This window comes from Psammomys obesus, unplaced genomic scaffold (genome assembly GCF_907164565.1).
Source record: "Psammomys obesus unplaced genomic scaffold, mPsaObe1.curated_primary_1811, whole genome shotgun sequence".
Taxonomy (NCBI): Eukaryota; Metazoa; Chordata; class Mammalia; order Rodentia; family Muridae; genus Psammomys; species Psammomys obesus.
The window spans coordinates 3,933,403-3,959,837 of record NW_026590663.1 but is presented as its reverse complement, the minus strand read 5'-3'; the positions used below and the strand labels follow the sequence as shown (position 1 = coordinate 3,959,837).

Below are 26,435 nucleotides of genomic sequence, written 5' to 3'. Positions count from 1 at the left end.
ATCTCATCTGATGCCTGTCACTAGTAAGAAAATAAATAATAATAAAAAAGTACTGGTATTTCAGGTGTCTGAGAGCTGTGTGGGCATGTGCTCACACCAGTTGCCCCGGAACTGGACTTTCAGGCCGAGTCTTCCTGCGGTTCTGGAGAACCAAACCTAAGTCCTCCACAAATGCATTTAGCCACAGAGCCATCTTCCCAGCCCCAGTGAAGGAACTTTACATGTGCTGTAACTTTAATCATTTGTCTTAATTTAGGAAAATGTCGGACACTGAGGATCATGTTGCTCCTCAGAATGCAGACGACTTGGCAGCTGACAGGGAAGCAGCTGCAGCCATCATCAGTATTCCTCATCCTTCTGAAGATGTGGAAGAACCAGATGAAATTTATGAGCAAGACTACGAAGTAGAGGTCTTCACCACTGAGAGCGAGACGCCAGACACGCGGAGTGAACGAAGCATTTCAGCTGAAAAATTTGATTCCAGACACGGTGAACGGTTTGGGCCCTCTGACAGCACCAGTGTGAGTATGCAATCTCTGGATCAAGATCAGCAGCACCTTGATTACCCGATCTCAGAAGAAGACCCCTTATCATTTCTGAAAAAAGTAAAAGTCGCAAAGGAGAATGTGTGGAGGATGGTGAAAGAAGCTTCAACAACAGGTACCAGCTGCAGGGGAACAGATATTTATATTGCTTTGTTTCAAAGGGTAGTTTTTTGTTTCATTTAAAATTCAGTTGAAAGGTTTGAAAGTTCAGTTAAAAGTCTCTGTCTCAGGGGAGGGGCATAGGAGGAGAAGAGGGAGGGAGGATGGGATTGGGAGGAGATGAAGGAGGGGTCCACAGCTGGGATACAAAGTGAATAAATTGTAATAATAATAAAAGTTTTTAAAAGTCTCTTTCTTACTCTCTCTCAGTGTGTATTTCAAATAGAGTAAATAGGAATAGGTTCTGAGTATAATCAAATATTTTGGCTTGCAGATTTGGAGTTAATTATTGCACATAGCTAGTAAGATATAGTGTGTAACTAGAATACAGATCCTCCTTTGCATTTGCTATTCCCTTATATACCACGGGTTTTGTTTGTTTGTTTGTTTGTTTTTTGCTTTGTTTTGTTTTTGTCTTCCTGGTAAAACTGTATATACAGCTCAGAAAAACATTTTGGCTTTCATTGTAGGTCAGCTTTTTCATATTTTCCATTATTATTATTATTATTACAATTTAGTTACTTTGTATCCTGACTATATCCCCTACCCCCATCTCCTCCCAGTCCCATCTTCTCTCCCTCTTCCTCCTCTATGTTCCTCCCCTAGTCCACTCATAGGGCAGGTCCTCCTCCCCTTCTATCTGAACCTAGCCTATCAGGTCTCATCAGCACTGTCTGGATCCACTTTCTCTGTGGCCTGGTAAAGCTACCTTGCGGGTCGGGGGGGGGTGATAAAAAAGCAGGCAATTGAGTTCATGCTAGAGGCTGGCCCTGTTCCCTGTACTTGGGAACCCCATGGAAACTGAGCAGGGGGTCTAGGTCCTCTCCATGTATGGTCCTTGGTTGATTCATCAGTCTCTGCAGGGCCCAGATTTTTGGTCTTCTTGTGGAGCTCCATTCCTCTCCAGGTCTTTCTATCTCCCCCTTCTTTCCTAAGATTCCCTGCACTCTGCCCAAAGTTTGGCTATGAGTCTCAGCATCTGCTTCGATACCCTGCTGGGTAGAGTCTTTCAGACATCCTCTGTGGTAGGCTCCTGTCCTGCTCTCTGTCTTTTCCCCTGTCTGATGTCTATCCTGTTTGCCCTTCTGAATGAGGATTAAGAATCTTCCTTCAGCTTTAGTTTGACATGCACAGAACAATGTGGATCTCATGTAGGTGTCACCATTACTTGATAACAGACTGGGGGCAGCAGTACTGTGGTAATACAGCTGCTGACTGCTCTTCTTTGCCAGTGAGTTTTGGGAATGCCCACCTGTGACAAAAAGAACAGGGAATTCAGTTTAACAGCAGCAATAGTGTCAGCAGAGAGGAGACAGAGGTGGGGAGAGAGGGAGAGAGAGGCCCACACTGTCATCCTTAGCACCAATCAGTGGTTCCCTTAAATCTTTTAAGGACCTCACTCAGCTTGAGCCAAAGTATAGTTTATAACTTCAACATAGAAAGAAATTTCTGAGAAAGCCAAGATGCTGCAGAGTTGGAGACTTTATTAAAGATAATTTACTACAGGACTTAGGCGTGAAAGTTAGAAGAAAGAGATACCACTCAGGGAAACCAAGCTACATGGAGAGCATGGAAGTGGAGTCCAGGAACAGAGTGCTAATTAATTGTCCTATCATTTGCCATATATACTGTTTCCTGTGGTTTTCAAGTTTCACCTCAAAATATTCCTAAGAAAAATGTATTTCCTTTTCTCTCTCCCTTGATAAGTGAGGTTATTGGATGGCTTCAGAGGTACCTTGGATGGAATTATAATCTGATAAAGCAGAATCAGAAGCCAGTAGGATTACGTAGCAGGGTTCAGTCCTTTCTCTGCATATGGGTTGTCTAGTTTGATTCCTAGAGGACTGCAGGCGTAGAGTTGGCTGGGAGACAGGCTGTCAGTATTGTCAATTGTGCTTGAATTCTTGCTTCTCACCCAAGGAGTGGCAGCCATCTGGTTGGGGAGGGGCTTCTCTTCCTTCTCACGTCCCTGGAGCTTCCCCTGTCTTCTTACTCAACCTCAACAAGAGCCTTTATTTTTGTGAAATGTAGCTCTGGAATACACAAGTGGCATGTCAGATGATCTGTGCATGCTGTGCCTGCACAAGGCAAGAATGGCAAGGGGCAGGGCAAGAAGATAAAGTGAGCCAATCTCACCAGATGGGACTCAGTAGCTCTCAGTTTAGTTACTCCACATAAATTGTTGGTGACTTTTTGGGGATTTCGGTGATTCCGGATATTGTAACTTATACCAAATGCATCATGATAAAAAAAAACAAAACAAAAAAACCCAAACAACTGGCTCTTGCTACCCTCTTCTGTAGCTATAGGTTGCAGACCCTTGCTGTATTTGATGATGATCATTTTCTCTCTCTCTTTTTTTTTTTTACAGTAAAAGTTGTACTTATTCCTGTAGGCCAGGAAATTAAAATGCCTTTAAGAATTGATGCCCCACTTAGACTCCTCAAGGACCACTTTTCACACTTGCTGTGCATCCCTCAGCAAGCACTGCAGCTGACACTTGCAGGTAAGTGTGAAGGCTAATGGGTTTATCAAGACTGTCCTGGTTTTCACATGTAAATTACCGAAGTTCCTTCATCTTAATATATCTTTAAAATAGCCACCAAGGCTTGAATATTACAGAGGAAGGAACCTGGGTGGCTATAGGATGTTTCAGACAAACAAACAAACAAACAAACAAAAAAAAAAGTGATAATTATTGGAAAAAGTCCTAAAGAGGTTGGGGACTTGTAACCCCTACAAGAGTGAATGAACCCCAAATGTTAAGATTTTAGGAAAGTGTCAAGAAGTTTTGAGTGTGTGGAGGGGAAATGAGATTGAACAAAAATAGGTGATGAACAAGAACATCCAGAGCACAGGAACGGTAGTTTCTGAGTTTTTCCATACACTAAGGTAATTTTCAGAGTGTAAGCCTTGCTTACATTTTGCGGCTGCTGTTGAGAATATCTGCTTAAGTTATCCGGCCTTATGTTGCAATGAGATAACTTGCTCATAGCTGTGGGAGTCTACCAGGTCAGTGTAGCTGACATGTTTACACAGGGCACATAGGAACAAATCCCAATGTTTTCACTAAAAGCCTTCTTCTATTGACCTATAAAGATGTTACACGTAGTTTCCAGAGAACAAATTTAGTTCTAAGTCAATTTTTTTAAGGCCGGGTATGATGGCACAGCAGGTCAAGACACTTTATGCCAAACCACACAACCTGAGACCATATGGTGAAAGGAGAGAACTAATTCATTCAAGTTGTCCCTTGACTGTCACTCTGTGCATGACATGCACACACATACTTGCAGGCAAGCACCCATGTGTATGCGTGTGTGCGCGCGCGCGTGCGCACACACACACACACACACACACACACACACACACACACACCAAATCAGTAAGTGAATAAAAAAATGCAACAAAATGTTTTAACCCCCACAAGAGTGAATGAACTCCAGACGTTAAGATATAGTGAAATAGCCAGTGAAAGGTTGATTGGGTAAACTAAGCTCAAGTTCAGAGTGATTCTCAGCAAAAACGGTAGCCATGATCACAAAGGTTGGCATGCCGAGTCCTCAGCAGGTCAGCACCTCTGCAAAATACTCTGCTTATTTTATCATCAATGTATACCCAAACCATTTGAGGGGATGCTATTGCCAACCCTTTTGACAGTAAACTCAGGGAACCTCTGTAAAGTCAATGCGCTAGGATGTGGTGGAGTTTGAACTGCGTGCCATCAAAGAGGAAAGTTTAACCTGCGGAACCTTAACTCAAATGTGAAGGTTAAAATTTGAGGCTAGAAAAAGCTTAGAGATCCAGTAAAGGACAGCGACACAGAGTGAGCTCTGTTCTTGGTGTTTTATGACCAACTGTACAACCTCTGGGTAGCAAGTTTATGTCAGTACCAAACAGAGCACTGTGAGATTCTATGCCAACCAACGATCCTTCAAAACAGGTGCTTTCTTTGAGCCTGAGGGCTGTAGCTCAAGCCTGATGGTCTGCGGCTATGCTAGAGAAGAACAGAGATGAAGAAAGCTCAGGGGATGTGCGTTAACTTGCTGTGGCTATTGTAATGACTGATATAACCCAGAGGCGCAAAGTAAACGTCCTTCACAGTACTAGAGGACAGAGGCATAACGTCTTTTTCAGTGGGGTCCAGCTAAGGTGCTTGTGGATCTGCTCTCTCTCTCTCGGGACTACCTAGTGGGAAATCCACTTCCTTGCCACTCCAGCTTCTAGAGTCGCAGTCCTGGCATTCAGTGCTTCCTTGGCCCTCATCCATCCTCAGAGACACATATTTAGGCAGATCTCACTTTGCTTCTGTTGTATTAACTTTTCCCCTAAGTCTTTCCCCCCTTCTTTAACAAGGGTACATGTGATGCAGAGCACAGCTAGGTAGTGAGGATAAGCTCTCCATTTTGCATCCTTAATCAAATCTGCAGTCATTGTTGCTGTGTAAGTTTAGGTCTTAGGGATCAGGACAGGGGCTACTCCTGGTGCCATAATTCACTTAACCAGGAACCTACTGATATGACTAGACCAGCTGGGGAGCAAGTTTCAGAATCCTGCCCACTGCTGGGCTTACAGATATGCGGAAAGCACATTCCCAGTTGGACCAACCTTAGCTCTTCATTGTATTTTTGCATCCCACCAACCAGAAAAGGATCAGCTACTTAGCTGAATACACTGGTGGCAGTGCAGAGCAGGAGAGAATGCATACAAGTTGAAGCAATGTAATAGAGACATGGTGTTCGTTGACTATGGCTTTGTTGGGAGAGCAAGGGAACGGATCAGTGTTTTTCTACACGGGAGAGTGGATCAGCTTGGAGCAGAGATCTGCTTGCTTGCTATTCCAGATTCTAGATTGACAGATTATGCTCCACTCACTTGGACATGGCCTGTGTTATCTTTTGTGTCAAGTAAACATTTAGTACATGATTCTGCTCATACTATAGGGAGGGTTTATATTCAAGTGCTTTTAGAGTTTCATGGTTATTGGATATTTATATCTCTGAAGAACTGGAAGATAGCTCTGTTTATAACGTGGCATTGCTTCATAAAAGCCACTAACTATTCCCATTATGGCGTCTTTACTTTTTATTGTCTTATGTAAACCTACCTATGGGACGCGGAGTGATGATGTGATACATCTACCTCATGCAGAATTAATCACATAATTAACATTTCCATCTCCTTAGACAGACTCTTACACTGTAACCCAGCCTACAAGTCACTATATAGCTTAGGTGGGACTTGAACTCGTAGGTTGATAACCCTTTTGCCTCATCCTTTCCAGGAGTAGGATTACAGCCATGAGTCACCATGGTTGGCTTTATTTTTTTTTTATCTATGTATCACATGCATTTTTATGAGACAGCATGATGCTTCAGCAAGTTATAAAATATGAGCTGATTAAAGCAAGAAAAATGAAATTTTCATCTCTTTATTTCTCTTTCAGTTATCTATAAAATATATCAAATTGTTTTGAACTATAGCTCCCGTCTTGTGGACTTGTCTGTACTAACATAGCAGGAGGCAGAAATCATTAATATTACATTTAGTAATTTACTGACACGTGTCCTTTACAAGCACCTTCGTGATTCTCCATTTCCTTAAAATGTGATCATCTGGTTGGTTACTGCATATAATGGTGACTACGGCTAACAACATATATTATATACTTGAACATCACTAAGACAGTAAAATCTAAGTGTTCTCACCACAGAAAGGAATGTGCGAGTAATGGATTTGTTGGCTTGACTTAACCATTTCACAACATGGGCATGTGTTGATTGAAACATCATTTGGTACAAATTAAACACACACAATTTTCCCCATTTAAAATAAAGAATAGACAGAAATATCCATTTCTTTGTCATAAAAGAACTCTGATATTTTCATTTTCTTAGGCAACATTGTTGGCAACAATGATACTTTATTACGATTTGGAATTAAGCCACAAGAAGCTGCTCAGGTAGAGATATGTTCCACCCAACCTGAACAATATCCAGTCAAGAGGATAGAGGGCTTGAGTGAGGGCTCCCAGATAATAACGGTCACCATACAGACAAGTGAGTCCTCTGATGTTTTCTAGATCAAGTACTTTAGTGTGCCCTGGTGTTGAACTTGCCTTCAGTCTTGGCTTTCATCTCTTTAGGCCCTGATCACTATGAGGAGATAGCTGTTGAGATAATAAAATCTGACTTCCACAAGCCATTTCTTGGTGGATTTAGACATAAACTAACAGGAGTAGAATTTCACAATGCTGGAACACAAACCGTACCTAAAAAGATTCCGGAAAAGCCCAATCTGTTTTGCAGGGACACCCAGGTAATGTCATTATCTTCCTGTTTATGTATGTGACATTATAAAATCAGCAATCATGTACTGTATGGCCCCTCAAATATCTTAAGTTGTGCCCCAACCTGCACAGCTTTGGGGTTTACCTTGCTGTGGTGACAGGTAACGAAGAGAAGGCAGAAAAGCTGGGGACAGATGTGTCAGATGCTCTGATAGAGATGCCCCTGCAGCCCAGAAACTCGGTGCGTTTATTACACAGCACTGAAGGGGAATCTGCTGTGGAAGGAGGAGGCTTGTACAGCTGAATAAGGAGCCAGCCAATCTCACAGGGCTGACCAGGGGAGCAGTCTGGGTTGCAGTTCTCTCAGAGGAGGAAACTGAGGAGGATATTTTCCTCACACAAACCTTCCTTCTTTAAGCAATGGATGTTAGGCCTTGCTCTTGCCCTGAGCCTAACCCCGGGAAGGCCCTGCCATTTCCATGGGACTGAGGCACTGGGGTCTTTGAAATGGCTGTGCTCAGGACTTCATCCACTCACTCCCCGCACCGTAACCTGTATGACAACTGAGGTGATAAAAGAGAGTAATGTAAATGTGTAGAAAACTCTCCACTCGCAGATGTTTATAAGAGTTTCTTTACTATAGAAATCATGCAGTGGGTGCTTAATTGAATGTTTTTATTTTAGACAGTTTTTCAGAGAAAAAAGTTGCAACAAACTACAAATACAACATCCACTCAGATGACTAAAATTGGTGTGTATGTATCAAACTTGACTGATAAGCTGCTCAAGCCGTCGAGGTACTTTTCAGCAAAACAGTACCATGATATGAGGCTGCGTGCGGTAAGACAGTGTTCATGGGGGTCAAACAGTGAAAGTTACCTGCTTATGCCAATTATTCTCTGCGTATTTTTCTAAGCCATGGCATAATGGGGAAGAACAACATGGGTTTAAGTCCTCCCCCCCCCCCTTTTTTTTTTTTTTAGACAGTGTTTCTCTGTATAATGGCCTTGGCCGTCCTTGACTGTTTTTGTAGAGCAGGCTGGCCTCGAACTCACAGAGATCTGCCTGCCTCTGCCTACCCTAATGCTAGGATCACGGGTGTGTGCCACTATTGCTACTAAAGGCAACCATCCTGAATGTCCCTCCACATAAATAACCAGAAATTAAAGTTTTTTAAATTTTTATGTTTTTCTTTATTCCTTCAGGCAGGAATGAGATGTTTCAGTCTCCCTGATCACAAGTGGCAAAGTTCTTGATGGCTTATGGTTTTTGAGAACAAAGTTTCTCAGTAAGAGAAAAGTAGTCATTCAAAGAGAGGGGTTGCACTGACATCTTAAAGATACAGAGTCTTCCAAAGAAATACTGCTGTTTTGTTTTTGTTCTTGTTGTTGTTTTCTTATTCTTATTACTCTTATTATTAGCTGACTTCATTAGTGCCATTAGCTTGCCAGCCTTTGGTTTCTTTACTTCTTTTTAAATCTTTTTTCTTTTTGAGACTACAGAATAATTACATTTCTTCTTTTCCTTTCCTCCCTCCAAACCTTCCCATATACCTCTCCATATTCTCCTTCAAACTCATGGTCTCCTTTTTCTCTAATTGTTTTACACACGCACACACTCTCTCTCTCTCTCTCTCTCTCTCACACCCACGCATCATCATCATCATTCATTATGCGTTCCCGCTGTCTAACGTTAGTGTCCCTCTATTTTCAGGGCTGACCACTTGGCGCTGGACAGCCAATCAATGTGCTCTTTTCCTGGGGAAAGCCATCTCCCTTGCTACCAGCTTTCCTCAGTTTCTTATAGTTCTTTATGTAGGGCTGAGGCCCGTTGGACTTTCCCCATCTGTATGCATGGACTACATGACCACTTCATGGCATAATAAAGGGCAAGTCTTTTGTTTTTATTGTAGCTATGAGAGGGAAGAACAGAGGTGTCTGGAAGAGATAGTAGACTGAGCATGGCCTGCAGGCCGGACCTGGCCAGAATAGAACCAGGAGCAGAGCAGAAGAGACAATGGGAGAGGATGACATATGAAGACCGAGAGAGGCCCAAGCCAGAGAGTGCCTAGCCTAAGTAGCGGGGTTCTAAGACTGGGTATCTGGGGGAGGGAAGCCCATGAGCTAGTGAAGTTCAGGGAAGGGAAGAGGCTTAGTGACTTGGTGGTGATAGATTCTCCTCCAGTAACCATGACTTCAGCAGCACCGAGAGTCGTTAGCCAGGTTTCCAGTATCAGGCGCTGTCCCCCTCTTGTTGAGAAGGCCTTAAATCCACTTACAGAGCTGTCTGTTACCACCAAGTTTTGGGTGCCATTATTGCACCCTTAATGTAACCCTCCTATGCTTGTCATTGATGTGGTTCATGGGAATTGTATGTGAGTAGGAGTGTAGTTTGCTTCCCTCCTTTGGAGGCTTGTGTGATGTCTTCTGGTACCATGAAAGCTAGTCCAGAGAGAGAGAGAGAGAAAGAGAGAGAGAGAGCGAGCATCCTAGGTAAGTTACAGCATTACAGCTCAGGGTGCTTTGGACCCTGTTTCTGAAGTGTATTGTGTCTTCAGCAATCAAGGTTTACTATCCACCTCTCGGTGTCAACCAAGGGCAACAGCAACTAGAAAAGATCATATTGAGTAAGGTTAACTCAGACCCAGAAAGACAAATGTTGAATGTTCTCTTTCACTGGAGACCTCTACTCCAAGTCTACAGGTGTGAGTACATACCCTGTAGTGAAACCAAGAGAGTAAAAGGAGACTGTTGCGAGTACAGTGGGAACAAGGAACAATAGAGTGGGGAATAGCAGGGTACATTTGGTGCGGTCAGGGAAGAGGAAAGGAGGACTCTTTAGGAGAGGGAAAGAGGGGAAGTACAGAAGGAGGTAAGAGGCGGGTAAGGAGGAGCATAAGGATAGAAGTGAAGGAAGCTCCCTAGGGAAGGTAGAAGGAGGTAGTGTGGAAGGAAGGAGATGGGTGAAATAAAAATATGAATGTCTGAAAAAGCCACAAGGAATCAGCTTTTTAACCATTTATCTAAAATACTATAATACATGCAATTCTGTATATAAATATACACATACAGTTTTAACGAATTTTTATAAACTGAACTGATGGTGCTCCTTCCAAGAGCCAAAGACCACTGAAAATCCCCCAGTACCAGACATGAGAAGCCCTCTTTTGAGTTGTTGGTCAAGGCTGACAAAGAGACTCTTGTATGTTTATATAGCCAATTGATGTTGCCCTGGTTCCTTAGGTAAGAATGGGAAAGCTTTTGTATTCTTGTAGAAGCTTCTTTTGAAGCCTTAATGACTTTAACACGTTCAAAAGCACCTGTACTAATACATATCCTACTTTCTTACTTATTTTTAATTTCAAAATGTATTTTTCTTTTCACACTGACATCTTTCTTTTTACTCTAAAGACATTAACTAGGTCTAGTGCAGTCTTCTTTTTGTTGTGTTTCATGTAAGTAAAGTGGCTCAGAAACTTTAGCTTCAGAATTTAGTGAAGAGCTTGCTGCTGTGTTGGATGCTCCGTTCCCCAGCAGCTCTGGAGTAGCATCAAGAAAAGCCACACTGGCGGAAGTTTCTAGATACTCACTGATGTTGTCAGTCTGGGCCCTGTTTTGATAACTGCTTTTACAAGTGGTCCTCTCCACAAAAGAACATAGTTCCTTTTGTTCCGTGAGGGGCCTTCTCTTTTGTGGGCTCTTTAAAAATGGTCAATTATTCTTTGGTGTATTCTCAAAGGAAATTCTGATGTGGTCAGAGGGACCAAAATGGAAAATGCCCCCCCCCATCCTCCAAGGTTAATTATCCCTGGGAAGCCTGAGAACATGTCCCACAATGTCATGTAACTGTGAGGAAATTAGCTGTTCTCATCTTCAGGGAGACCAAGGAGGCTCCATTGTGTAGACTGTATCTAGTTCAAGTCTTCATGGGGGAAGGTCTACACCAAGGAAAAATTTTCTTCATGCTTCCAAATAAAATAATGGTCTAACCATAAGAGACTCTAGCCTGTTTTTGATGACATGCATGTGTACCTCCTTGCAATGTGTTTAGAAAACGCAATTCTGTTGTAAATATGTGTTTAAACTTGTAGCCACTCGTAAGCTAGAGACAGTTATGATTTCTAACTGCTGTAATGTTTATGGAACTATTCTTGGGCTAAAAACTTTCTATGGCTATTGCATATGAGAGAATGGTTAGTTAGTTATCCAAAGCCAGACATGGAGGAAAAGCAGAAAGAAGATTTACATCAGCTTTCTCTCTAGAGTCTGTGCTCTTAAGCACATAAAACAGTCTGATAGTAATGTACTGCTAGATTTGAAAGCTGAAGAAGAGTGGCACATTATTCATAGCCTTTACATTACTATGCATAACGTCTCAGGAAGAATTAAAACTAGGCTGACAGTTTTGTTTTGTTGTAGACTTTGAACTGAAGCAACCATTGTTGCTGTTCTTTGTGTTCTGGTCAGCAAGCCAGTGACACCTTGTGTTTCCTTCCGACTTAAACCCAGGTGTTGGTGATACAGACCAACTACAGGCGCTGGCATGCTAAGTGCTATGTAGACAACTTAAGAAAACAAAAGCAACTAAGATTGGAGTGGGAAGAGGAGGAAGAGCTCAAGAAGGTCAGAGAAAAGGAAGACTGGATACAAATGGACTATTACCGCAGGCACAACCCTAAAACAAAAGAAGACTTTGAGCTCCTTTACAACGCTCTGGAACGTAAGTGCTGTAGGAGTTTTGCAGGACAGACAGAATAGATGGGAACAAAAGAAAGACACCATTGTTGTAGGGAATAGTCTAGGGACCGAGGTTAGAGAAATCTATAAAATTCACACACACGAGTATATGTATATTTATAAACATATGTACGTGTTTATTTATACACATATACACAGGGATATAAGTGGTTGTCCTGGATTTCACTATGTAGACTAGCCAGGCCTGTGTGTGTGTGTGCATGCGCGTGTGCCCCACTGTGTGTAAGGAGGTTGGAGGACAGTTTGCAGGGGACAGCTTCTTCTTTCTATCATGTAGGTCCCAACAGTCAAACTCAGATTGTCAGGCATGGCAGCAAATACCTTCACCCACTAAACCTCTTGCCGGTCCCAGTGATTGAGTCTTTCTTTAAAAAATATGCTTTAAGCCCCGTGCAGTGGCTCATACCTGTAATCCCAGCACTTAAGAAGACAGAATCAGACAGATCTCTGTGCGTTCCGGGCCAGCCTGGTCTACAAAGTGAGTCCAGAACAGCTAAGGCTACACAGAGAAACCCTGTTTAAAAAAAAAAAAAAAACCAAAAAGTTTTTAATTCAAATAGAATTATAACACCTCCCCCCTTTACTCCAATCCCTTCCTTCTACCCTCCCTCCAGCCCTTCCCAATCTCACTCACTCCCCCCCAAGTTGATAGACTGTTTTTCTTTATTACATATATATGCATAATATGTAAGTACATCTCGCTGAGTCTGTTTTGTTATTTGTATGTTTATACGTTCACAGCTGACTCTGCATGGGACCACCAATAAGGAAGAGGCTAGTTCTTTTTCTACCAGCAGTCGCTAGCTTGTCTGTAGCTTTGTCTAGAGGTTGGGCCCCGTGAAAATTTCTCCCTTTCCTGTTAATGTACCCATTGGTGCTGCAGCTTGTTTATGGATCCATTTCCAGGAGAAGCTGCTTCACTGCAGACTTCCTGGTGTTCTGCCTAGTACAGCCTTTCTGCCCCCTCTTCCATGACGTTCCTTGAGCCAGCTATGGGGGGGGGCAGCCCCGCCAGGGGGAAGTGAGCAGAAAGCAGGAAACAGAGTCCATGACAGAGACAGACCCCATCTTCTTGCTAGAGGACCCATATGAGCTGCGCATCTGCCGCATCTGTGTAGGGGGCCTAGGTCCAGGCCGTTCGTGATTCTTGGTTGGTGCTTCAGTCTCCACAAGGCCCTCTGGGCTCTGGTTAGTTGGTTCTGTTGGTCTTCTTGTGGAGCTCCTGGCACCTCTGGGTCCTTCTAACCTTCCTCCCACTTTTCCACAAGACTCCCCACACCTCTCCCAATTTTTGGCTGTGGGTCTCAGCATCTGTTTCAGTTAGCTGCTGGGTGGAGCCTCTCATAGGACAGCTCCTGTCTTGTTCTCTCTCTTCAGCCACTTCTGATGTCTATTCTATTTCCCCTTCTGAGTGAGAGTTAAGCATCTTTCCTTGGGTCCTCCTCATTGATTACTTTCTTTGGGTCTGTGAATTGTAGTGTGTCTATGCTATACTATATGATTAAAATCCGCTCATAAGTGAATATATACCATGTGTATCTTTCTGGGTCTGAGTTACCACACTCACGATGACCTTTGCTAGTTCCATCCATTTGCCTACAAATTTCATGATCTCCCTATTTTTAATAGCTGAGTAGTATTACATTGTGTAAATGTGCCACAATTTCTGTAGCCATTCCTCTGTTGAGGGACATCTAGGTTGTTTCCAGATTCTGGCTATTATGAATAAAGCTGCTACGAACATGGTTGAGCAAATGTCCTCATTGAATGTTTCGGGTATGTGGCCAGGAGTGGTATCGCTGGGTCTTGAGGTAGAACTATTCCCAATTTTCTGAGAAAGCACTGGATTCATTTCCAAAGGATTGATTCTTGATTTGATGATTCAATAGAGAGGATTGTTAGCTTTGTTTCTTTAAAAAAAAAAAAAATCTTATACTCACAAAACTAATGTTCTATTATAGCAGGAATCTATGAGAATAATGTTTCAAATCATATATGAAATTAGCTAAAGTTGTCAGTATTATTTTGTCCTGTTGATGGACAATTGTGAAAAAATATCAGAAAACACCAAATTCTGTCCTTTCTGCTTGTTAATAGTGTTAAATTGAACCTCAGTTTCCCGAACTCTGAACAGAATACAACAGTTTTAGTTAAATCTTATTCAATAACCTGAAAAACATAAATATAACATTTAGAGGAAATGTCCTGTCCTGTAGTGACTAATTTTGAGGAATTGTATGGAGAAAATGAAAACAAATAGAAATTTCTTCCATAGAAAACTTATGTTAGTTTTTCCATCTTTGAATCATAAACTTAATCATTTAGAATAATTGCAAATTTTTTGAGGGGCTTACTTAACATCTGTTTACATGATCAGTGTTTTATGCCAAGTTATACAAGTTTTTCAGTCCATTTTTCTAGCTGTGCTTTGTAACTGCTGCCCTCTTGTGGCCCACAGACACAGTTGCTTGCTTTGAACTGCAATTCATAAATCAAAAGTTTTTTTTTTGTTTGTTTGTTTTTATTAGTTACACTTTATTCACTTTGTATACCCACATAAACCCCTCCCTTCTCCCCTCCTAATACCACCTTACCACCCCCTTCTTCACGCATGCCCCTCCCCAAGTCCACTGATAGGGGAGGTCCTCCTCTCCTTCCTTCTGATCTTAGTCTATTAGATCACATCAGGAGTGGCTGCATTATCATCTTCTGTGGCTTGGTAAGGCTGCTCCCCCCTCAGGGGGAGGTGATCAAAGAGCAGGCCAATCAGTTTATGTCGGAGGCAGTCCCTCTTCCCATTACTATGGAACTCACTTGGACACTGAACTGCCATGGGCTACATCTGTGCAGGGGTTCTAGGTTATCTCCATGCCTGGTACTTGGTTGGAGTATGAGTCTCTGGAAAGACCCCTGTGTTCAAATTTCCTGGTTCTGTTGTTCTCCTTGTGGAGTTCCTGTCCTCTCCAGATCTTACTATTTCCCACTTCTTACATAAGATTCCATGCACTCTGCCTAACAGTTGCCCATAAGTCTCAGCATCTGCTTTGATAGTCTGCAGGGCAGAGCCATTCAGAGGCCCTCTGTGGCAGGTTCCTAACTCATTTCCTGTTTTCTTCTTCTTCTGATGTCTTTGCCTTTTGGGATGGGGATTGAGCATTTTAGTCAGAGTCCTCCCTCTTGATTAGTTTCTTTAGACATACAAATTTTAGTAGGTTTATCCTATTTTATATGTCTATATGAGTGAGTACCGTGTGTGTCTTTCTGCTTCTGGGACAGCTCACTCAGGATGATCCTTTCCAGTTCCCACCATTTACCTGCAAATTTCATGATTTTCTTGTTTTTCATTGCTGAGTAATACTCCATTGTGTAGATGTACCACAATTTCTGTATCCATTCTTTAGTTGAGGGGCATCTGGGTTATTTCCAGCTTCTAGCTATTTAAAAGTTTTCTTTTTAAAGACAATCTTTCCTCAGTAAGAAAAGCAAGATGTTATCTATTTAAGAAGATGAACAGGATCAGCCAATATACAGCAGCAGGATCATCCCCAGCTGACACTCGATGTCTGTGTCCTTCCTTCTATAGCAATGTGATAGGGCTGAATTTCATGAATGCCAACAGCTAAAGAACATTGGTTTGAGTACCCGAATTCTTTTTTTTCAACATAATAGTTTTATTGATTATTTTACATATTGAGCCCAATTATACTCTCTTCCTAGTCCTCTCAGGTCTGCTCCCCTAACCTTTGGGACTCCTCTTCTCCCAAGAAGAAAGAAAGGAAGAAAGAAAGAAAGAAAGAAAGAAAGAAAGAAAGAAAGAAAGAAAGAAAGAAAGAAAACAACAACCAAAAACATGAGTCCAATTTTTATTGCCTGTATACTTGCTGGAGCATGGTCAAACTCCCAGCAGCCAGCCCCTAGGACACATATCTTAAGGAGACTCCAGAGTGCAGACTTGTCTTTCTCGTTTTCAATTTGTATAGAAGTAGAATTATTCAGAATAAAATTTTAAGCCTGTCTTTTATAGTGCAAGTTCTGTCTATGTTGTCATAAGCAGTTCAGTTTTCATCATTTCCATAGAGTATGCCATTGCGGAAAAAAGTCACAACTATTTCATCCATTTTACTGTGGATTTGTACCCAGGCTCTGCTTTTTAACACATAGGTAATGCCCTTTGCTGAAGAAGACGAGCACATGTTTCTCTAAGGTGTAAGACCCAGGAGTGGAGATTCTAGTTCATAAGACATGCATTTTTCAGCTTTAGTGAGCTAACAGACTGCCTTTCAAAGAACATACCAGTTTGTGCTTTTCCAGGAAAAGTATAGGCTTTAGTTATTCCACCACCGATCTAATCTCAGGCACATCTGTCATCGGCTTCTCCTCCTCCCCTTCCTCCTTCTTCGTGCTGTTTCCGGAGGATGTCCATCAGTATCACCGAGATTCATTTTTGGCCAAGCGCCCAAGAGGTTGGATAGCAGGATATCAGAGTCAGTGTAAGACATTCTGGCCCCCTTGTAAGAACTTTATAGGAGAAATAAATTGAGAACTAATCCTTGGCCCATGGACCACTCAGTAAGATCAAAGAAATTAAAAAAGAAGGAAAGATGTGAGGAGGCTAGTAAAAGTGTTTTGTTTTGTTTTTTTCCCTTAAAGTTAGCCATTACTTTGAAGTAGTTTCCAAGAGGATTGTGAGAGCTATTTCAAAGGAGTCCTCCTGGGGAGTCTTTGAAATATGTTCCTTCAGTTTGAGGAACACAGAGGCCTTGGTGGTGACTTTCGCCCAGTGTCTGACTGCAGCCCAGGGTTGCTAGAGATCTAGAGAACATTGCGACGTCTATTGCTCCCAGGATACTTTGCGTAGAAAAGCACAGTTGTCTATCAAACTACACAGGAGTGAGGGAGTGAACAAGCCAGGGTCCTCCCCTGTCTTGTTCAATGGGTCGACTGGAGAAACAATGGGATTTTTGTCAGGAAGAGGCTCAAGGTGAACAGTTGACACCCTCATCACAGCTACCTGCAGTTTAGGCATCTCTCTGGGCCTGGAGACTTAGAGAATGGGGAGGTTTAGGTTAAGTGCCCCAGGCTAGAAAGCATGAGTCACCTGTCAGGTTGGAAGAAGAGGGACTCAGTCAGCTCAGTAAGAACACACCTTCTCCCCTTTCTAAACAGTGGGCAAGAGAAACATAAAGATGAGAGGCTGGGCGAGCGAGGTTCCAGAGGCATCTATCCTTTCCCCAAACCTCCTCCATGGGTTCTGGCTTTACACCTTTGACTTGTGTTGTGTAGCTGTTTCCTTTGGATCAAGGCAGTACTGATACTGCAGAGGGAGGGCTCCTGAAGCTCAAGGAGATCATCAGGAACTTGCTACATTTCTGCAGCGCCTCCCTGAGGCGCTATGTTAGAGTGTGCTACAATCATGTGATAATCGCTGGGGCAGGCGAGCTAGGCCATCTTCCCATCTGCGTAGGGAACTCCAGTTCCTGAGAGCTGTCACTCAGGGTGGCTGGACTCTGGTGATCCAGGTCAAGTCACCCACACTGTAGGTAACCCTAAAAACTAATTGTTCCCCTAGACTGTACTTGAAGGAAAGATTGTCTTTGGTTTGTCGTTGTCTCTCTATGAATAAGCGTTTTTGTGAGTCTACTCAGGAAAAGCCATAACAGCTTGTCTTCCATTCTCCTAGCGCCGTCTTTGCTGGAGCGAACATTTTCATCTTTGATAAAGTTCAGTTTATCAATTTGTTTTCATATAGATCATGTACTTAGTGTTATATCTAAACATTTTCCAAACTCAGGGTCACATAGCTTTCCCCCCTAAAACTATTTTATAGTTTCATGTGTTACATTTATATTTATAATTTAATATTAAAAAATATATGAAATACGAGATGTAAGTTGAAGTTAATTTTAAATGGTTTTGAGCATCCAATTGTTCTCTTTCCATTTGATGAAAATACAGCCTTGTTGCCATTGATTTGTTCTCATAGTTTCTTCAATGTCCTACTCTTCACAGGCTTCTAAAGCAAAGTACTGTAGGTTGTGTAGCTTATAAACAACACATATTCTAGGGTGCATTGCTTGCTTAGGCTCGTTTCACAAGGACTTGGTCTAATTGTTGAGCAGTTCACTGCCAGAATCTAGTCTCTTCCTGGAAGCCCGAGCTAAGATCATTGCCTCGAGGATGAAAGTTCACACGTGAAATTGGGGCACACACACATCCAGACCACAACAGTAATGAGTCACTTGACTGTATGTGTGTAGATGAATTTCTTGCTGACCCCTCTGTTTTGTCTCTGCCTTTCTCTTTCACCAACACTACAATGTTGGTGAAACTACACACAATGATTCTGTGTGTTTGTAGTCAGTGTTAAAGCTGAATAATACAACTCTTCCATTGTTCTTCCGACTACTTTGGTTCTGGTCTTTACACTAAGGTTTCACAATTAGCTTTATTCCACTAAAAAAACCTTTGCTGGGAGTTTGATTGGAGTTGTGTTTAATCTGGAGCTAGGCCGGGATAACCAACATCTTAGCAATACTGAACCTGTGGACACTGTATGTCTTTCCATTCGTTTTAATATTTTTTGATTCCTTTCATCAGTGTCTTGCCTTTCAACATATACGTCCTTCGCATATTTTACTTTTTCTTGACACCCAATTGTTTTGGTATTATTTAAAGAAATTCCAGGAGTGAGGATGTAGTTCTGTGGTAGAGTGCTTGCCTGGCTTAAACTCCCAGCACTGGAGAAAGAAACTTTAAATAAAACATCAGGTGTTTGTTTTTGCTACATAGCTACAAAATTGACCTATATACATTAATCTGATATCATCAAACTTTGCTAAACTCACTTGCCGATTCATTTGGAATGAATTCATTTCTTATTTTTCATACAGACAGTTAGAAATGGTGCTAACTGTGAATAGAGGCAGTTTTTTTCTCTTTGGAAGTTTGAGAGTAAAAGTCTTCCTGGATGAACTAGTTAAGATTCCAGTATGAATGAGAATGACCGGAGAGCCTATTTTCCTCTACTTCCTAATCTAAAACTGGTTTACCTGTTTATTTGTGTGTGTGAAAGTCATTTTGTTTCTACACAATTTTGCTTTTAGCTTTTTTTACTTAACTGAATAACTTTTTCTCCATTGCCTTGCTGTTTTCATCCTTATCAGAAATCAGTTAACTGCCTACTTGGGGGTCTTTCTAGAAATACCTAGAATCTTGATCCATTGACTTATTTGTTAGTCTTTACACTAATATCACATTGTCTTGATTACTATAATTTTTGAATCTTGGAACAAGGGACTATTAGTCCTCTTGAGTTTTGTTTTTGTGATCAGAAAGCCTGTCACTGAGTTCATGCCAGAGACAGCCCCTGTTCCCCATACTAGAGAACCCACTTGGAGACTGAGTCTATGGGCTACATCTGAGCCGGTTTTAGGTAGAACATATTTGTACATTTTTGCAAAAGAGTCTGCTAGGTGTTTGAATTTAGAGACCATTCTCTTTTCCACACCAACTGACCAATGGATGCTAGAGAGAATGTGATGTTTTATGCTGAGCTTTGTCAGTTTGCATAATTTAAGTAACTCTTTTATTTCATTTCTGTTTATGACTATATTGGCATAATATCTACCACGTCTGCATTCCTATTTGTAGGGTATGTAATAATACTACCCTAAACTCCTAGTACCAGAAATCATGTCTTTCTCTTTTTTCTTGATAATTGGGCTATGGATTTACAAATTTTATTTCTCTTTTATTGATTTCTTTATCTTATATATATTTCTTTTGTTTTTATTATTGTTTGTTGCATCTTTTATTACCATTTCCTCTGTTTTGCTTGCTTTTGGTTCAATTTACTGCTCTTTTTCTCGTAATATGGCGAAGTAAAGACCAGTGTTCTGAGACCTGGATTCATTCCTGATATTGGAGTTTGATGGTGTAAATGTCCCTCACTGCTGCTGCATTAGCTATATCCCAAATTTATGATATATTGAGTTTGATTTTCTTCTTTTCAAAATGCTTTCTGGTTGCTTTTATAATTTGTCTTTGACCTACAGATTATTTAGAAGTAGGTCATTTAATAAAATAAAAACTTTTCATAGGTATTTGTTTCTGATTTCTTTTTTTTATTTTGGATTATACTTCTACATGATGAGTCTTTCTAAATTTATCAAGGCTTGTTTTAGTAATAAAATACAAGTCATCTTGGAAAACATGCTGTCGTACTTAAAAAGAATTTGTGTTCTGTTATAGTTGGAAGGGATGGTTGGTAAATAGCATTTATATCAGTTTGGTTTAGACTGTTCTGCTTCCTAATTTTCCACTTATGTGTTTATCAAATCCTGGGAGAACGGTATTGCAGTCCCAATACCGTTTTTGGTTTCTTTACTTCTCTTTGCAGCTCAATTCGATATTGCTTGATTGAACTTCTCTTGCTAGATGCAGAAGTATTTAGAATGATGTACTAGTACATATACTAATGATAGAATTAATTTTTTATCATTATGAATTTTTATTATTTCTTGTAACATTCTTAGCTATGACAGATTTGGAGTGATATCAATATATTATTCTTTTTATCCCCTCTTTTTCTCTTTCCTTTTTCTTCTTCCCTCCTCCCTCTCTCCTTTCATCTCTCTTCCCTCTTGCCCCTCTCTCTTTATTCTTGCTTTCTTCTATCCAGAAAAAGTCCAGCTTTGTAACCCAGGCTACCCCAGAACTCAAAGTCTTCCTGCCCCTCGAGATTTCAAGTGTCTGTCTCTATGCCTAGCCCCAGCTTTCTTTAGGGCACTGTTAGCATTATATACCTTTCTTTATTTTGTGACTTTTTGATCTTGTGTCTTTATGTTCAAGATACATACTTTGATATTATCATTAAAACCTAATCAGATGACCTGTGCTTTTTTCATTGGAATGTTTAAATAATAATTTACATTTAATGTGATTATTGAGACAATCACATACACATATGTATTTATTCTTGGTTTAAAAGATCCATTTAATTTTGATGTTCACCTGTTTACTGTTATTTGTTTAAATTTGCTCACCTTTATCTACTACTTTTATCTTTTTCTCTCTATAGCTTCTAATTTTGACAGTCTTGTCAGGTGTATGTTCTCCCTTTTCAGGCCATTTGGCCTTCCAATTTATGATGAGCATTTAAAATTATGGATGTATGCAAACTGCCATGGAGACAAGCTATTGTAGCTTCTGAAATTTCTTTCTTAGAGATTACAAGTTCAAATAAGATGTTTCAGAGTGAATACGGAATATATTTTCTTTTAATTTTTGTTTATTCCTTTTACATCCCAGTCATAGCCCCCTCCTCCACTCCTCCTGCTCTGACCTTCCCTCCCTCTTTCCCCATCCCCCCTCTCCTACTCCTCAGAGAAGGGGAGCACCCCCCCCCTACCTATCTATTCCAGCATATCAAGTTGCATCGGGACTGAACTCACCCTCTTCCCCTGTGGCCTGGATAGGTAGCCCCTGCAGGGGAAAGTGATCCAGAAGGAGGCACAGAGTCCATGTCAGAATCAGCCCCCAGTCCCTTACTAGGCGTCACATACGAGGACTGAGCTGCCCATCTGTTGTGTAGGGAGCCTAGGTAGAGTTCATGCATGGTCTTTGGTTGGTGCTTCAGTTTGCACAGGTGCCCCTGGGCCCTGGTTAGATGGCTCCGTTGGTCTTGTGGAGCCTCTGTATCTTCTAGGTCCTTCTATCCTTCCCCCCAATATTCCACCAGGCTCCCTGCGCTCCACCCAACGATTGGCTGTGGGTCTCTGCATCTGTTTCCATCAGCTGCTGGGCGGAGCTACTCAGGGATATCTATGTTAGGCCCCTGCCTGCAAGTATAGCAGAGTATCGTTAATCGTGTCAGAGGTTGGCTGTCCCTCATGGGGTGGGTCTCAGGTTGGGCCAGGCATTGGTTGGACAGTCCCTCAATCTCTGCTCTGTTTTCGTCCCTGTACATCTCGTAGGCAGGGTTAATTTCGGGTCAAAGTTTTTGTGGGTGAGTTGGTAGAACATTGATTGCCTCTTCAGCCTCCAGGATTGCTGTTAACTGGAGTCTCAGCTAGAGCCACCCTCGTATCCTCCCAGGAGCCTGCCCTGTTGTAGGTCTCCAGCTTGCCACAGAGAAGTCCCTGCCCAAGGTTTCTCTTCTCTCTGCAAGCCCTCTGTCTTCCTGCCTACCCGCCTCCTTTCAGGTCTGACATTGGCCCTCATTTCTCTCTCTGATCCTTCTCTTACCCTGCTCCCTCTCATCAACCACTTCTGCTGTCTGTTATGTTTCTTCTTCTGAGTGGAAGTGGGGCACCCTCCCTGGGGTCTACCCTGCTACTTATCTCTTCTGGGTCTGTGAATTGTATGATTAACCTGTACTATATGGCTAAAATTTACTTATAAGTGAATATATACCTTGTGTGTTTTTCTGGGTCTGGGTTACCTCACTCAGGATGATCTTTTCTAGTTCCATCCATTTCCCTGCAAATTTCATGATTTTCTTTGTTTTAATAGCTGAGTAGTATTCCATTGTGTAAATGTTCCACAAATTTTTAATGTATAATTTTATTTTATTATTAATTACACTTTATTCACTTTGTATCCCCCCATTAGCCCCTCCCTCCTCCCCTCCTGGTCCCACCCTCCCTCCCCCTTCTTCATGCATGCCCCTCCCCAAGTCCACTGATAGGGGAGGTCCTCCTCTCCTTCCTTCTGATCTTAGTCTATTAGATCACATCAGGAGTGGCTGCATTATCATCTTCTGTGGCCTGGTAAGGCTGCTCCCCCCTCAGGGGGAGGTGATCAAAGAGCAGGCCAATCAGTTCATGTCAGAGGCAGTCCCTCTTCCCATTACTATGGAACCCACTTGGATACTAAACTGCCATGGGCTACATCTGTGCAGGGGTTCTAGGTTATCTCCATACCTGGTACTTGGTTGAAGTATGAGTCTCTGGGAAGACCCCTGTGTTCAAATTTTCTAGTTCTATTGCTTTCCTTGTGGGGTTGCTGTCCCCTCTAGCTCTTACAATTTCCCACTTCTTACATAAGATTCCATGCACTCTGCCCAACAGTTGGCCATAAGTCTCAGCATCTGCTTTGATAGTCTGCAGGGCAGAGCCTTTCAGAGGCCCTCTGAGGCAGGTTCCTAGGTTGTTTCCTGTTTTCTTCTTCTTCTGATGGCCATCCTCTTTGCCTTTTGGGATGGGGATTGAGCATTTTAGTCAGGGTCCTCTCTCTTGATTAGTTTCTTTAGATGTACAGATTTTAGTAGGTTTATCCTATGTTATATGTCTATATGAGTGAGTATATACCGTGTGTGTCTTTCTGTTTCTGGGACAGCTCACTCAGGATGATCCTTTCCAGATCTCACCATTTACCTGCAATTTTCATGATTTCCTAATTTTTTTTTTTTTTTTTTTTTTTTTTTTTGGTTGAGGGACATCTAGGTTGTTTATAGATTCTGGCTATTACAAATTATATTGCAATGAACATAGCTGAGCAAATGTCCTTGTTGTATGGTAGAGCATCTTTTGAATATATGCCCAAGAGTGGTATAGCTGGGTCTTGAGGCAGAACTATTTCCAGTTTTCTGAGAAAGCGCCAGATTGATGTCCAAAGTACAAGCTTGCACTCCCACTAGCAATGGAGGAGTGGGTTCCCCTTTCTCCACATCCTTACCAACATGTGCTGTCACTAGTGTTTTTGGTCTTAGCCATTCCGATGGATATAAGATAGAATCACAGAGTTGCTTTGATTTGAATTTCCCTGATGACTAAAGATGCTGAGCATTTCTTTAAGTGCTTCTCAGCCATTTGATATTTCTCTGTTGAGAATTGTCTGTTTAACTCTGTGCCCCATTTTTAAAAATTAGATTATTTGGGAATATGAAATATTGACAGAAGTCCTCACTTATGTATAAGTTTAATGGACAGATTAGCTTTATTATTTCCAATTAACCAATTTCTTTTTATATATTTTGCTCCAAAAGTATTTGTAGTTACTGGCTACCTTGTTGGCTGAAATTGTATTCCCCCAAATTCTTATGTTGACCTCTGAATTCTTTGTACCTCAAGTGTGGTTGTATCTGGTGATGTGTTTTTTTGTTTTTTGTTTTTTGTTTTTAAGAGCTAATAAAGAAAAATTAGGTGTCCCTATAAAAATATTTGATTAGGATAGAGGTGGGATATAGGGCAGAGCATTAGGAGAAAATGGCCACCAGAAGAGATGCCTCAGGAACAAACAACCTAATTGTCAGGAAATGGAACTTTGTTGCTACTCACGAAGCTCTGTGTGTACTTAGTTGTGGCAGCCCCAGAAAACCAGGACAGCATCTCAGTGTTCTGACTGTTTGATTAGTATCTCCATGGAGCATACATCAGACGGATAGGGAGGACTCGCTCCTGACTTCTACCATTCCACCTTGGAATATTCTGGATGTCTTTGCCCTGTGACTTTCCATTCCTCTTTGGTGGTTGGGACATTGTACTGATGTGTTTTACCATCTAATGGAGAAGTGTTTTTTTTTTTTAATTAAAATTAAGATTCAGCGTTTTCATTTCTGATTATCTCTATAGGTTACTTTCTTTGTAAATGTCATACTAACAAGCTAACGGCTTTAAGTAATAAGAAACTGCTGTATGGATGAATGTGTGAATACACATGCGTGTTTCTGGATTCCAACAAATCTTAAATATTGATATAGAAGAGTGTCCCACATCTGTCTGAATGTCTTATGTTCTCAGTTATTGTTCTACAAGAAAATGATTTCCCTTGATTTATCAGCTGACTTTTGGTACATGGGGTCTGTCATATTTCTTAACGTTATTCTGGTTGGTAAAGCTACTTTTAAACAACAAGCTCATCAATCATAGGTCCCCTGGACTTCCATCATATAATTTAGTTCTCAAATTCGCAATCCTTTTGCTGAGGATAATGTAGCTTTTACCTTTCAAGATCCCCTTGCTGGCTAGATCAGGCTATTGAGGGTTTGAACAATATATCCTTGATAAACAACAGAGAGTGTTCTTCCAAAGAGCAGGGCTCTTACAAAGAGTAGGCACATGACTTGGGTGGTTTTAACTTGAAATATGAGAGGACAAAGAGGTATCCTGATAAAATTACAAAACCATATGTCCTAAAAGTCAGTGCGTGTAAATGGATGATCAAAACCACACTCAGGGTTTAGATGTTTATTTTATAATACCTCATGACTATTAAAGTAAATCCCCAGTTTGAATAGAAAGCAAACGCCCTCTAAGTATATAAGTGAAACATATTTTGGAATATTCCTGCAACCTTGAAAGACAGTAGGCGTGGCTGCAACCCAACATGAGGGGGATACATATTGCTTGGAGTATGTCTGTAGAATGAGATACAGACTCTTACACAAAGAAGCATATATTCAAATGAAGTCTTAAAGCCCAGTGGGGGGAAAATGCTGAACCCTGAATGATGATAAATGGAAAGAAAAGCAGAAACTCTGTCCTTTTGAATTTGTTTAAACCACTATCCAATTAGAGAGAGGCTAGAAAATGTGTTGATTCCTTGAAGAAGAAAGTAAGGCCATCTTGTGTTATGCACCATAGGATCTTATGGTCCCCTTTGAATAATCGCTACAGACACATTGGTGAGTATTTTGCATCAACAAAGAAGTGATAGGGTATTGGTAGGTACAATAATAATACAAGAAAGAAAAGGCTTTTTAAAGTTCAGTAAAAAAAAAAAATGGTTTGATTGTGTGATCAGAATAGATTTTGGGGCTTTCCTTAGAAAAATTACCATGACACTGCCCTAGATGCTATTTCCATGCAGAGAGAAAGATTTAGCTGGCCAGTGATGTAAGCCCTTTGTTGTAAGCCACCTGTTAGGTTGCCTGTTCAAAAGGAAAGCTATCGTGGCCCCTTGATGGAAGGGTGTGTCCCACACAGCTGGACGGCCTGAGTTTGGTTCCTGGCTGCACCACCCTCCAGCTTCGTGGAGCTTGGGCAGGTTCCACAGCACTCTTTGCCTGAGTCCCTTTTTGCTAAGACAAGAGATGACAGCACCTGTTCCATTGGCTTGTCAGGAGAGCCAGCAAGCTCCCACGTGTGAAGTGCTCATAAATAAACCAACTGTGCATGTTACTCTCTGTAAGATGATGTGTTTCCCACAGTTGGGTTTGTGACTGGTGATTGCTGTTTCTATGGATGCGCGGAATGTGATCACATGATTTCTGGTATGGACATTCACAGTGGTCAGGTTGTAAAATGATCTTTTCTGTCAGGCACTGACTTTGAGTTCTTTCCTCCCATCTCTTATATAAATGTTATGTGTTCTGCTTTTATTTACTTACCTTGGCCAGCTTTGCATGTTTTAATTTTGGTGTTATTTGTTTCAAGCATGCCTCTTGAAAATATGATGCCACTGTCATCACACAGAATTCCTCTATTCTGGGTGTTGAAAAGGTGGCTCAGTGGTGAAGGGTGCCTGCTGCTTTCCCAGGGGAGCTAAGTTTGGTTCTCAGCTCATGTGCTGGTTGGTCAGTTCTCTTCTGGTCTCTGTAGACATGTGTAGCATACACACAACACACATAGACATACATGAGCATAAATATAAATAATTTTATCTTCCTTCCTTCTTTCCTTCCTTCTTTCCTTCCCTCCTTCCTTCCTTCCTTCCTTCCTTCCTTCCTTCCTTCCTTCCTTCCTT

General features: G+C 41.4%; 1 protein-coding gene across 1 annotated transcript in view; it reads left to right on the top strand.

Annotated features, from left to right (window-relative positions):
- Positions 1-260: 260 nt before the first annotated feature.
- Iqub (IQ motif and ubiquitin domain containing) overlaps positions 261-26,435 on the top strand; it is a 61,590-nt gene continuing 35,415 nt past the window's right edge. The window contains exons 1-6 of the mRNA XM_055608203.1: positions 261-660; positions 3,076-3,210; positions 6,602-6,763; positions 6,850-7,022; positions 7,678-7,833; positions 11,502-11,712. Coding sequence (XP_055464178.1) covers positions 261-660; positions 3,076-3,210; positions 6,602-6,763; positions 6,850-7,022; positions 7,678-7,833; positions 11,502-11,712 — 1,237 coding nt within the window. The remainder of the gene's footprint in view (positions 661-3,075; positions 3,211-6,601; positions 6,764-6,849; positions 7,023-7,677; positions 7,834-11,501; positions 11,713-26,435) is intronic.